At 47.2% G+C, this 14,080-nt stretch overlaps 1 protein-coding gene across 1 annotated transcript in view; it reads right to left on the bottom strand.

The window, feature by feature from the left end:
* MAP3K9 (mitogen-activated protein kinase kinase kinase 9) overlaps window positions 1–14,080 on the bottom strand; it is a 71,965-nt gene that overhangs the window by 4,509 nt on the left and 53,376 nt on the right. Inside the window, exons 5-9 of the mRNA XM_010846670.1 lie at window positions 9,864–10,104; window positions 7,287–7,409; window positions 5,421–5,574; window positions 1,555–1,667; window positions 3–285 (exon numbers count right to left, since the gene is read on the bottom strand). Coding sequence (XP_010844972.1) covers window positions 3–285; window positions 1,555–1,667; window positions 5,421–5,574; window positions 7,287–7,409; window positions 9,864–10,104 — 914 coding nt within the window. The remainder of the gene's footprint in view (window positions 1–2; window positions 286–1,554; window positions 1,668–5,420; window positions 5,575–7,286; window positions 7,410–9,863; window positions 10,105–14,080) is intronic.

Genomic DNA, 14,080 nt, shown 5'->3' with positions numbered 1-14,080 from the left:
CCAGCAGGTCAACCCCGAGGCCCGTGGCAGCGAGGACGGCCCCGCAGCCGAGCAGAGCCACCTCGCAGCGGCGGTGGTTGGGGCCGCCCCGCTTGAGGCTGTTGGTTGGCGTCAGCTGAGGGGTACTGGTGGCTGAGTTGACCGGGGTGGGCTCCTCGTGACCGCCGTCGCTGAGGGGGCCATCCCCATCTTCCCCGCGAGGGAATGGGATACAGAGGTAGGACTGGCTGGGTGACGGCGGGAGACGACTCTCCCCACTCCGTGGGCCTTCGCTGTCCTCATCCTCTGCGGAGAGGAGAGAAGTGGAGGGGGAACAGAAGATGGGAACAAGCCTGCAGGAATAAAAATCTGGTCCTTCTCCCCAACCCCAGGTCCCTGGCTTAGTGCTAGGGATCCAGGGGTTGAATAGTCAGGGGTGCAGGACCAGGAACCAATAGGACTTCACACTCAACAGTGACCAACATGGGGAAGTCGCTCTCCCTCCCAGAGCCTGTTTTCCCATTTGCAGAAAAGGGGATCTGCCAATTTGCTCCTTCTGTCATAGAAGTGCAGTGTCAGTTTCCCAGAACAGGTACATCCTTAATTATTTTACAAGTTGAAACTGGAAGGGAATGGGAAGGGAGTTCAAAAGGGAGGGAATATATGTATATGTATAGCTAGCTGATTCATTTTGCTGTGCGGTAGGAACTAACTCTGGGCTTCCCTAGTAGCTCAGATAATAAAGCACCTGCCTGAAATGTGGGAGACCCCAGTTCGATCCCTGGGTTGGGAAGGCCCCCTGGAGAAGGAAATGGCAATCCACTCCAGTATTCTTGCCTGGAGAATCCCATGGACAGAGGAGCCTTGTGGGCTCCATGGGGTCGTAAAGAGTCGGACACCACTGAGCAACTCACACACACACAGGAACTAACACAACATTGTAAAGCAACTATATTCCAATAAAAATTAATTAAAAAAGAAATGGGAAGGGACCTTGAATTTCTAGAATTGACAACCTACAGACTTGTCTTAAGACCCATTTCCTGCAAAGGATTAGAATCCTCGGCATGGATGAAGGCCAGTCTACTCTATGGACTGACTGATTATGACCTTGGAATTCTAGAGCGAGGAGTACTTTCTGAGAGACAGCCTGGAGAAGGCCTTACACATTTAGTAATCACAGGGCAACACTGGAAGAGCTTCCTTGGAGGAACACTGGGGTTCTATTGCCATCTCCCATTCTATGGATTCCCCACGTTAAAATACAAGGAAGCAGACCCAGGAAAGGCAAGTGCCTGATTCCACACCTCCCCCTGCCTCACTGCCCTAAGGAGACTATAACCAGCCCCTTGGGACAGGAGGTCAAGGGCAGATTCCACGGCAGCGGTGGTCATGTGGAAATATTCCCTGTAATGGGAGTAGAGCAAAAAGAGGGAATAGGGTGCGGGACCAAGAGTTGAGGAAAAGAGGAAACAGCCCCACGAAGCAGTGCTAGAGGTTTTGAAAGAGTCCAAGAAGCTTGGCCACGACTTCCCTGAGGGATCGGGAGGGAGTTAAGACAAAGGCAATGCTCACCCATCTCCATAAGGCTGGTGAACCCTGGCAGGGCTGGATTACTCCTCGGGCCCTTCCCCAGGTTGGGGGCGCTGGACGACCACTGTTTGTATCCATCTACCAGGGACTTGAGGCTGAACAAGAGGAAATGATGAAACTGTCAGAACGGGTTACCGCCTTTACCCTCAGCTCCGGGGGCCTCTCCCCATCTGCTTCATTACAGCAAAGCCCAAGAGCCTCAGGGTACAGGCAAAAAGCTTCCTGAGCCCGCCTGCTTCTTTAACAGAAGCGCACATGCTCTAGGGACAGAAAAGCAGAGGCATGACACACCCCTACACATGCTGCCATGGAGCTGTGGGAAGGCCTGGGCAGGCTGGCGAGAGAACAGAAGGAATGAGGACTGCCCGGCTCTGGCCAGGGTCTTGCCTAAGCCCCACTTAAGGGAAAGGCCAAGACTCCACAGACACTGACTATAATACAACACACCAGTGACATTAGAAAGACTGCAATGCTGAGATGTGCAGTGCAAGGCAAGCACTGGGCGATGAGCTCACAGAGATGGGCCAGGCCACGCCACTCACACCACTTCTCAACTTCTCCTTCCAAGCCTCCAGCATGCTTAGGCAACTTCCAAAGCCATCCATGTTTCAAATACAAAAATCGACTGACAAAAGCTGCGTCAACCCAGTGCACTTTGGGACAGACCTATGTGGGTAGTACATAAGGCTGGACTCGAACCCTCGGCCTGTCTGGGAACGGAGAGGAAAAGGACAGGAGCTGGCTTTCAAATCCCTGTTATCAGCTCCCAGTGGCAAGTCAGTAATTCCAAGGACACGCACTGGGTACCCCGCCAACCCTCTTACAGGACAGGGCATCAGAGGCCCACAAGCACTGGTCTTTTTCCTAAAGAACAGTGAAGGAGGCCTGAGGAATCTGCGGGCTATGATTGCCAAGGAGATACTGGGATTATAACCAGGGGCAGCTCTCATTTTAGGACTAGAGAGAGCCATTCAACTAAAGCCCACTCTTCCCATCCCATCTCCAGGGAGGGAGAAGGACCAGCTTTTTCCCCTGCCTGCAGATCTCTGTTTCAAGTGCTATCAGAAATACCAGTGATTAACGTACATTCCAGACATCAGTGATTTCAACCAAAATACACAGCCAGAGAGAAACATCTGCCAAACCCACAGCCTGAGACTTCTGACTGAAAATCTTATAAATCCCTTCCAGCTCTGGATCCAGGGAATTCAGATCAGCAGCATCAAAGCCTGTGCTGAAGACCAAAGGATAAACAGCCATGTACTGATTCCCTAAAACAAAGGATGCTGGGAGAATCTTAACAACAGGAGTGGTCAGGGCAATGAGGAAACGTTAAGTCGGACCAACACAGGAATTTTCCCAAGGTGCACGATGGTACTGCTTCCAAAAAAAAAAAAGTCAACATGGCCCTGGCAATAATGAGGCTTGATTCTGCGGGGTGTGCTGTGAGGACAAGGAAACGGGGGCGGGGAGGAGGATTATTATAGTACATGTGATGAGGTGGTGAAGATCAGACTCACCCCAAGTGGAAATGTGGAGACTCTGATGGGGTACTTAAACCATTAGCTTTCTCCCGTCTCTGAGGGGATCTTCAATGAATAAAGAGAATCAGTAGCAGGCAATAGTGGATACATGCTGCTCAGCCTCTCCCACCTGAGAACCCTCAAGGCTGGGCTCCTGTTACCTCGCCAGTTGCCCTCCCCTTGTTCAGTCTGCAAAGCCCACATCATGAAGGGATCATAACAAGATGGCCCTGCTGGAATGGTCACAGGTCCACGACCTCCCTATCTGTGGGATAAACATCCCAGGGGCAGCCACAGCTTAATTGGAGGAGGGGTGGGGGCTGTGAATCCATAGATAGCTGCTGATTACAGACAGGTGCTTATGTTTCCTACAGAAACATACTGTTTTTTTAAAGGATGGGGATGCAAATTCACCTAATGTTGTTGAATTCAGTACAGCTTTTTGTCATTATATATTTTCTTCAGTCAACAGGAACTAACATTAGAAACAGTATCATACAGAGGGTCTCAAAAATTCCCAGCATTAAGTCTTTTCCTGAGATTTTATTTCTTCAGAGGAATTGATAATCCTGAAAAATTAAGTCACATATTTTGAACTGCTTCAAAAGTTTTGAGGGCAAATCTATGTAAGGAGGAAGAAAATTCTAAAGTTAATGTTTTGTGTAATGTTGAAATGCAGTGAATTTACTGGCAAGACAAAAAATACACTGAAATGAAACAGAACCAGAGAGACTGTTGGAATCCATAGCCAACCTGGTAAAGCCTACTCAGAATCACACTAATGTCATACATACCAAGGGACTCAGGGTGACTGGGTTCCTCAGCCCCAGCTCAACCCCACTCTAGCCAAGGCTCAAGGGACAGACTAGGGAGTGTTTGCACTTGCAGAATTTAGTACAGCAGAGCAACCAGGGGACTCCATCACTGATTTCTTATACAGCTTAGGGAGGCCTGCCCTACATATCTAAATTTTCTGTTCCAAGGTAACTAGTGATTTCCAAAGCCTGGCTTCAAAGAGTCCATCCTTCATGAACCAAAACTTATTTTCACGTTCTAGCATAGCAAAATAGATTTTGGACATGAAATCTTAGTATTCAGAGAAATACCAAGGCCAAGGCCAGTTACAGGTTGAGGGCACCTTTAAGTCTAATAGTCAACCTTAGAAGTTCTTTGGAAAGCCACTAAAAAGAATAAAGAGGGCTGCTGCTTATCCTCACACTTGGAAAAGTCAAGAAATATGGTTCTAGATTCTAACACAAGAATAAGAAGTATAGCCCATCACGTGCATTCTTCAGGTATGAAGCAGAATTGCATGAGAAGCATGGAAGAATCATCAGAGTAAGTATTTACATAAGTTTATTTATGCAAGTTTACTATGAGCTAGCCCACCGTTTAAGGGACTTCCCAAAGATAAGCTTACTCAGGGTCAACTCCATGAGACAGGTATGGAGAGAATCCCCATTTAACAGATGAGGATACCTAAGGCCCCACTGCTGGGTGTGGAGGAGTCGGGATTCACACCCAGGCAGCCTGGAGTCAGCATTCATGCGCTTCACTACCACGCTACAATCAACTGGTCTATGAAAGACCAGGACCCGTAGGCCGCAAACCCTCCGTGAGAACACGAGCACATCCAAGGCAACAGGGCCTGTGGTGTGCTTTGTCCAGAGGGGTCTCACACACATCAGCATGGTTGTAGGGTGGGCTCATAGAGAAGGGCTAGTGGCCCTGGAGTGACCTCCGCCTGCACCTCCAAGGCCAGGTAGCTCTGCCTGCCTCTGGTTCAGGACAAGCCTCCGCTCAAGAGCCCTGTCATCTCGCCTTTCCTTCTCTCTCCTCTGGGCAGATGCTTTAAGGACAAGAGCCAGGTGTAAGTAAAACACTCAGGCGGAACTCCTCTTACATGCCAAATGCTTGGGCTACTTGCTCCTCTGAACAGGATGCTCCAGGGGCCGGCAAACTAATTCACGAGCTACATCCTGCCCATCACTTGTTTTTGTTCAGTTTTACTGGAACACAACCATGTCCATTCATTCACATATTGTCCATGATCTGTGGCTGCTTCTGCATTACCACCTCGTGGGGCTGAGTAGTTACTACGGAGACCACATGGCCCACAAAGCCTAAAATACTTCCTACTGGGCCCTTTATGAAAAAAACTGTGCCAACTCCTGAACTAGGAGGTTCCAGGGAACAAGGCAATTGGAAAACCTTCTTGTAAAGATCAAGAGGCATGTAATTTCTTTGAACAAGGTGAAACACACAACAGAGAAAAAGGTATTTCACGCCGCATTTTTAAAGGATTTCCCATCATCTGGCTCTTACCCTTCATCTCCTGAGGCAAATTCCTTCTGACCAAGTGTACTTGGCCCCCACGTCCGTCCCTTCTTCTTGGGGGCCCTCTTCTCCTCCTCCTCCCCCTCCTCCTTGGGGACCACAGAGCTCCGGCCCCAGGTTTTGCTGCTTTCGCCTGGTGTCACTGTGAATAATAAAGGTCAAATGGGATTAGGAAAACAGAGAGGCTTCCCCCTAAACTAGCCTCTTCCTGACCAGATACACACACTCACATAACTGGAGCTGCAGGTGTGGGAGAGTCAGACTTTGTGAGCAACTCTGTGCCCAAGTGGAGCCTGCCGGGCATGTAAGGGAGTTCCCAGCCACCATTCACTCTGTGCCCTCAAAGTGCCAAATGTGGGAAAACCACCCAGATTCTTCCGAGTCCAGTGGAAGGTGGAATCCTGGCCAGCCAGTCACCAGAGCTCCAAACAGACCTGACTTAGGGAACATGTTTTATTGGGGGTGGGTGGGTGGGAATTGGCCTGGGGGATGATGTGGGGGGAGGGGGTGAGAAAGTAGGTGGGAGAGATAAGGAGTAAAGATGATGTAGAAGTGAAGAAATTTTGGTAAGAAAGTGCTGGAAAGCAAGGAAATGAGGAGTTCAACACTATGGAGAGGGAAATTAGAGACTGGGAGCAACAGGCCTGGAGAAATATAACAGAGAGGGGAGGAGGATCCTTCTCCTGACCCTGACACCTTAGAGCAAGGGCTGAAACCCAAATTCTTCAGTGACTGGCCTTATATCATCAATGAGTAGAAGGAGTGTGTTAGTTGCTCAGTCATCTTCGACTCCACAACCCCATGGACTATATCCCTCCAGGATCCTCTGTCCGTAGAATTCTCCAGGCAAGAATACCGCAGTGGGTAGCCATTCCCTTCCCCAGGGGAGAATGGAAGGAGCCAGTTATCAGAAAACAAAGAGTTAATGGGACTGAGGCAAAATACAGAGCACACGAGAAAAAGAATCCACTGATTTGATTTGATTTTTCAAGGAAAGCCCAAAATTCAGGTCTTGGGGGGTTTTCTCTGGGATGAAATTTCTCTATCTTTAAATTAGGGCGTATGCCCCTTCAACCTCTCCCTCCCACACACTAGGAATATATGTATATATGTGTGGTATGCCTAACTTCTTTTTAATAAACACCATCATAAAATAAAATTGGCTCAGATTTGGACTATTGTAAAGTATTTGGCAAGTTTACCTTGGAACCTGCACTTTGACAAAGCCCCTTCGTAGGAAGCATGGACCAAAGAAATACCATGATGTTCCAAATATGGCAGAGGTCCCAAGTCCTAAATATACCAGATCCCAAGTCCAGGGTACCTTCATCACATCCCAAATTACTCTGTAATTCACTAAAGATCCCGCCAACACCCACAAACCCCTCTGTAGGTATCTGGCTAACAGTGAAATGTAGAGGAGGCAGGGTCAAGTTTACAGAGAGATGAGGTAATGGGGGATAAGGGCCTGCATACATATGTGAGTGCAAGCATGCTAAGTCGCTTCAGTCATGTCTGACTCTTTGCAACACTATGGACTGTAGCCCACCAGGCTCCTCCGTCCCTGGGGTTTTCCAGGCAAGAATACTGGAGTGGGTTGCCATGGCCTTCTCCAGGAGATCTTCCCAACCCAGGGATTGAACCTGCGTCTCTGAGGCCTCCTGCATTGGCAGGCGGGTTCTTTACCACTAGCATCACCTAGGAAGCCCTCACACGTGTGCATGTGTACACATACTATCCAGGAGAGGTGGCAGAGTAATGACGGAGCCAGCCTGACCAGGCTGTGGCTGGACAGAACAGGGGACAGGTGCCCTGGTGTGTTCTGGCCCCAGCTAATTTGGGAAACAGACTTACACTGGATGGCGCGAAGGCGAGGGATGATGGTGGGGCTCGCAGGAGGGCTGGACCGGCTGTTGATCAGACTCTTCCTTTTATCCATGGTGGGCGAGGCCTGGACCGTGAACTTGTGCTGGAAGTCTGCTTGGGAGAAGACAAACAGATGTGTGTGTTAGAATTTTCCCATCATCAAATTCTCATGAACTACAGGGATATATGGACTCCCCTGGTGGCTCAGTAGTAGAGAATCTGCCTGCCAATGCAGGAGACTCAAGGTTCGATCTCTGGATTGCAAAGATCCCCTGGAGAAGGAAGTGGCAACCCACTCCAGTATTCTTGCCTGGGAAATCCCATGGACAGAGGAGCCTGGTGGGCTACAGTCCACGGGGTCACAAAGGAGCTGGATACTAGCAACTAAACAACAACAGGGATATGTGGTCCAAAACAGGAAATATAGCCAATATTTTATAATAACTATAAATGGAATATAACCTTTAAAAATGTTGAGTCATTATGTGTGCACCTGAAATTTGTATAAAATGTTACATCAACTCTACTTCAATTTAAAAAAATTCCTATGAGAGAATTGATACTTGCTGGCAGCCTTGAGGGATGGGCACTATGTCCTGAGAAGCTCCTTTTCAACTGGGAAATGTTTTCTTTTAGAATCATTTCTTTTTCCCATAGGGATGTGGCGGCTGGATGTATGCAGAGACAGAAGCTTCACTACCCAAGTGAACTTCATTAGACTGTTTTCGTAAAGCTGTCCATATAATGTACATAGAGGCAGCAAGTACCTACTTGGAATCAATTTTTAAAATATCATGAGACCTTGTCGATCATTCTGTGTGTGTGTGCTTAGTCACTTGGTTGTGTCTGACTCTTTGCGACCCTTTGGACTGTAGCCTGCCAAGTTCCTCTGTCCATGGGATTTTTCAGGCAAGAATGCTAGAGTGGGTTGCCACTTCCTTTTCCAGGGGATCTTGCTGACCCAGGGATAGAACCTGCATCTCCTGTGTCTCCTGAATGGCATGTGGCTTCTTTACCCACAGAGTCATTGGGGAAGCCCAGTTGATTATTCTAGGAAATCTAATATAAAATACATAAACTACTCTGTCTCATATAATCTATTAGTACACATCTCCTTTTCTCAGGGACCAAAGCAGGGAGACCGATGCTTCTCATTAAGGGCAGGGTAACAGGATTAATCCACAGAATCTGAGAAAGTGAGCGAGATGAAGTTAATGGTCCAAATTCCAGTTTATTCCAAAAGCATTTACATCAGAGCATGAGGAATGTAAAATGTACATTCTCTGAGTTTCTGGGCTTCATTCTCCCCATCTATCAAAGGGCTTATCAAAAAGATCTGCCTGTTGGCACCTAGGTTTCCCCTCTAGACGGTGATCTCCCTAGAGGTGGGATCCATGGCTTTTCTATCTGCTTCCTTAGCACACATCAAGATGCTGGCACATGTTGCTCCAGAGATGCTTAAAGACTCTGTGTTGCCTGAAAAAAAAAAATGTGCAGCAACACTCACTGAATTTCACTAACTGGATTCTCTTGTCTGTACCTAAGCCACCATCCCAGTGCTTAAAATCATCTACTACTGCTCCCATTACGCTATTTTCCCTTGATTCCTTACACTTCTAATAAGTCTGCTTTCCTGGGGACTGACAGGCTCAGAATACAATGAACTTTTTTATCTACATAAACACACACATGAGTACTCACCTCCCTCCGTGGGTACATAAACTCCAGAGGCTCTAATTCATAGTTTCTTATTTCTTTGCATTTTCCCAAGGTGGTACCTACCGCAAATGTACCTTTGCTCAACTAATGTGTTTCTGAAAGGTTACGTGTAAATCAAATTCTTAAACATTCATCCTAATCTCAACTGTACACAGAGAACTAATTATTACGGAAACCCTGAGTTATTTTGCAGAGCCAGGAGTCTTCTTATCTCATAGGCACATGCACACACTCACCCTGGGATTCTTTTACCCCAATGACATCTTCATTCTCCAGGTTTTCCTACAGTAAGAATTGCCTGTAGGAATTGCCTGTAGAAAAGCATGCATGGTCATGCTTTCTAGCAGACTGGACCACACCTGCCTGTCGGGCTAGCCACGGTCATGGCCTTGCCCTCATGTTCTGTGTGCAGTCATACTCCAAAATCCCCCTTGGAAGGGTGAAGCTTCTCAGCAGACCAGGCTTTCCCGGGAATAGAACCTGGGTTTCCAACCAGCTCTATAAGGAACCCGGGGTCTCACGTTTCTGAGCCCAGTCCCTGGTTCCCACAGACCCCCTGCCGCACGAGCCCCTCGGCTCACTCATGCTTCGCCCAGGTCGTGCGTGCTCAGTCGCTTCAGTCGTATCTAACTCTTTGTGGCCCCATGGGCTGTAGCCCACCAGGCTCCTCTGTCTATGGGGATTCTACAGGCGAGAATACTGGAGTGGGTTGCCATGCCCTCCTCCAAGGGATCTTCCTGACCCAGGGATCGAACTCGCTGGTCTTACGTCTCCTGCATTGGCAGGCAGGTTCTTTACCACTAGCCTCACCTGGGAAGCCCTCCCCCAGGTCTCCCGGGTACCAACCAGAAGGGAGGCTAATGCGATTTCCATCCTTGAGCTTCAGCCGGCTCTTCCTGAACTTGCCCTTGCGCTTCTTGACCCGGGGCTTCTCCTGGCATAACTGGTGGATGATGATGTTGAGCTCTCGTTCAAGAATGTCGATCTCCCGCTCCGCCAGCTCCTGCTCCCGGCGCCGCAGCAGCTCCTCCTGGTTCTTCTGCTGGAGCGCGGCCCGCGTCAGCTCCTCCTCCCAGGTGCGTAGCTCCTGCCGGGCGGGTAGAACCGTCAGAGAGAAGGGGCACCCCTGGGGCAGTGGGGGGGCTCACCCCTGGGACAGCAGTGCTCACGGCAACCTGGACAGCTCTCCTCTAATGCCCCACACTTCACTCTCTGGAGGAGATGGGGGTGCTGGATAGCTAGTTGGCAAATGAACACCTGACCACCCAAATGGTAAGGGAAGACAGGCTCAGAAGAGACATTCTGAGTACACAGCTAGGGTAGTCACCGGCCAAGCCCTGCAGAAGGGGGCTGAGAGTTCCTGGTGCTGGAGAAGACTCTTGAGAGTCCCTTGGACTGCAAGGAGATCAAACCAGTCAAACCTAAAGGAGATCAACCCTGAATAGTGATTGGAAGGACTGATGCTGAAGCTGAAGCTCCAATACTTTGGCCACCTGATGCAAAGAGCTGACTCATGGAAAAGACCCTGATGCTGGGAAAGATTGAAGGCAGGAGGAGAAGGGGGCGATAGAGGATGAGATGGTTGGATGGCATCACTGACTCAATGGATATGAGTTTGAGCAAACTCCAGGAGATAGTTAAGGAGAGGGAAGTCCGGCATGTTGCATCCATGGGGTCACAACAAGTTGGACACGACTTAGGGAGTAAATAACAACAACATCTTGACTGATTGATTAAAATTATCTGTGACCAGGAAAAACAACAAAGTTTAGGTAGAAAATATAATCATATGGTGATGATCATATAATCATAATCATGTACTTAACTTTCATAGTCTCGGTTCTATTTTGATTTTTTTTTCTGTTACATAAGGGAAATTTTTTAAAAACCAGGGCCAACTTACGGTAATCTAGCTTAAAAATGAGCCAGCTATAAATGAGTCACACTCCAGGGATAATCTAATGTGCAAATAAAAATAAATACATTCCCAGGGTGGCTGTTCAAAAGGTTCGTGAGGCATGTCATCTAAATCTTGGTTCACCTGGTGAGTGAGTCCACTGAGGCATGTGGTTGAAGCTTTCATCTTATCTTAAAGGGCAGCCATGTGCTCTAGAGGGATGGAGACAGCCCAGCAAAGAGAAGCAAGAACATTTCCTGAAGTCTTTGCCAGGCACTTGCTCTAGAAACACCACCACACTGGGGGGGCAGAACCTCTTCCTTGCCTTCCCTTTGTCCTTCTGCGTGAATTTATAAATGAACTCAGCATGGAGTTCCTAGGAAGAGGTGGGAGATTACAGCATCAGGAAATAGGAGAGAACCCAGGAAAAAGAATAAAGCATCTGTAAACAACTTTATAGATTCTAAACTATTAATACTGGTTACTATAGGCCCATGATGAAGTGAAAAAAGGCTGTGGCTCAACTGGTAAAGAACCCCACCTGCCAATGCAGGAGACACAAGAGATGCAGGTTCAATTCCTGGGTCGGGAAGATCTCCTGGAGAAGGGATGGCAACTCACTCCAGTATTCTTGCCTGGAGAATTTCACAGACAGAGGAGTCTGGTGGGCTACAGTCCACAGGGATGCAAAGAGTCGGACATCACTGAGCAACAAACACTTTTACTTTCAGGATTGAAATGGGGTTGGAGCAGAGCATTAAAACTTCAGAAGCTTTCATGTCAACAACCTGAGAGAACCAGGTCTAGAAAGGGGAGACTTTTTTTCCCCCCAATAAAGCAGTCAGAGCAACACTCCTGTGATTGGAACTTAAAATTCTCAATGAAATGCTCCACTCTAAGAAGTCATTCTGCTCTAGATAAAAATATAGAAATGGAACCCAGGGCTAGAAAAAAAGTATGTCACATACTGGGGAAGCAGAGCAGCAGGCAGAAAACAGAAGACAGAACAGAGGCAAAATGGGAATAAAATATTCTGATGAAAGGAGTGTTTCATTCAACTTGCCTTCTGTTTGCAAGAATACCTGCTAATGACCGTTGAAGTGATAAAAAGAATAGAAATGAGAAGAGGGTGAGCACTTTGAAGGTTGGCTGGTACAGGGTAGATTCTCAGTAGTTGCTGATTAACTATTGAGTCAATGAATGAATGAAAGAAATGAGGAGAGGAGAAGACAATGTTATAAACGCAACCCTTCTTTATGGTAATATGGATTCATCACAAGTGCCTGAGAAATGAGCTTGAACTTCTTATCTGATGAACAGATTGACTGCTGTGTGTCCTCCAAACCCGTGGCTTTCTTGTTTTCACCGTCAGAACAAAAACACGTAGAAGATTCAGAAAAATTATTCTTGGTTGGTTATTTTGCTGCTAAATGGGAAAGCTAAAATTAGTTCAAGCTACTCTCAGCCTTCCTCTCTCCTACATGCTTTTGTCTAAGGAATGGCTTGGGTCTAAACTCCTTCCTTTAAGGGAATTCGAACCCCAGCCCAGAAACCAATCCATCCTCACATACAAGGGAGGAGCAGGTTGAGCTAACCTGAAGAGTGAATTACATGGGAAACCAGGACATTTATGGAGTACTGGCCTATGGCACCATATACCTGGAACCCCTCCAACAAGGTAAATCCCCTTCTTATGAAACACCTATTTGGGCATCAACTCCGTACTATATAAATCACATCTTTCACATACAATGATTTAAGAGGAATCTCTCCAGAGAGAAAGCTCATCATCTATCTTTACCCTCACTTGTTGAACTCCAAGACTTATAATGGAGAGGCCATCCACACTCAAGGCAAGGACTCCAAAACAGAGTGGTTGAATCTGTGGCCTTGGGCAAGTTAAAATGAGCATCGCATTTAATACAGAGGTAACAGCACCAACATCACAGGGTTGTATTACCTAAAACAATTACTAGCTTTTTATGCAAGATTATGTAAGAATTCATATAAATTACTTAGAGCATGGCATATAGCCCATGCTCTACACGTGTTAGCTACTATGAGAACTGGTTTGACTTTTCCTAGTATCTACTTTCTGACAAAATCCAGCTTGCATTTTTCTTACTGGTTGGTACCCTTATAGTGTCATCAATCAAAAGAAATAATCATAGAACTATATTCAATATCCTGTGATAAACCATAGTGGAAAAAATATGAAAAAGAATATAAACATACATATATATACACACATGTATACTTGCATCACTTTGCTGTACAGCAGTAACAAATGCAACACTGTAATTCAATTTGTTTTTGTAGTTCAGTCACTAAGTTATGTCCGATTCTTTTGTGACCCCACGGACTCTAGCCTGCCAGGCTCCTCTGTCCATGAAATTCTCCAGGCAAGAATACTGGAGTGGGTTGCCAGTCCCTTCTCCAGGGGATCTGTCCAACCCAGGGATCGAACCTGAGTCTCCTGCATTGGCAGGTGGATTCTTTACTGCTGAGCCACCAGGATAGCCCATAATTCAACTACACTTCAATAAAAAATAAATTAAAAAAAAAAAAAAAACAGGAATTAATGATTCAAAAAAGGTCAGGAACTCTGGGGTTCTTCTAGTTGGAATATAATTAGTAATTGGAACAGTCTCTTTTAATCATTCTACTCAATGGTCAGTGAGGATCCACCCCCTCTCCCAGCTAAAGAATTGTCACAAGCTCATTGCATCCCCCTGCAGAATGCTCCTTGACTTGCCAAACAGTACCCTGGTGGCTCAGTGGTAAAGAATCCACCTGCCAATGCCAGGGACATGAGTTTGATCCCTGATCTGTGAAGACACCCTGAAGAAGAAAATGGCAACCCACTCCAGTGTTCTTGACTGGGAAATTCCACAGACAGGAAATTCCATAGACAGAATTAGAGGAGCCTGGTGGGCTACAGTCCATGGGACCACAGAGTCAGACACAACTAAACACAGAGGCAGACACGACTAAACAACAAAACCAGGCTTAGGATTGCTGCTGCTGCTAAGTCACTTCAGTCATGCCCGACTCTGTGCGACCCCAGAGACGGAAGCCCACCAGGCTCCCCTGTCTTCGGGATTCTCTAGGCAAGAACACTGGAGTGGGTTGCCATTTCCTTCTCCAATGCATGAAAGTGAAAAGT

Source organism: Bison bison, unplaced genomic scaffold, assembly GCF_000754665.1.
Source record: "Bison bison bison isolate TAMUID 2011002044 unplaced genomic scaffold, Bison_UMD1.0 scf7180017864239, whole genome shotgun sequence".
Taxonomy (NCBI): Eukaryota; Metazoa; Chordata; class Mammalia; order Artiodactyla; family Bovidae; genus Bison; species Bison bison.
This window is presented reverse-complemented; position numbering and strand designations above follow the sequence as displayed.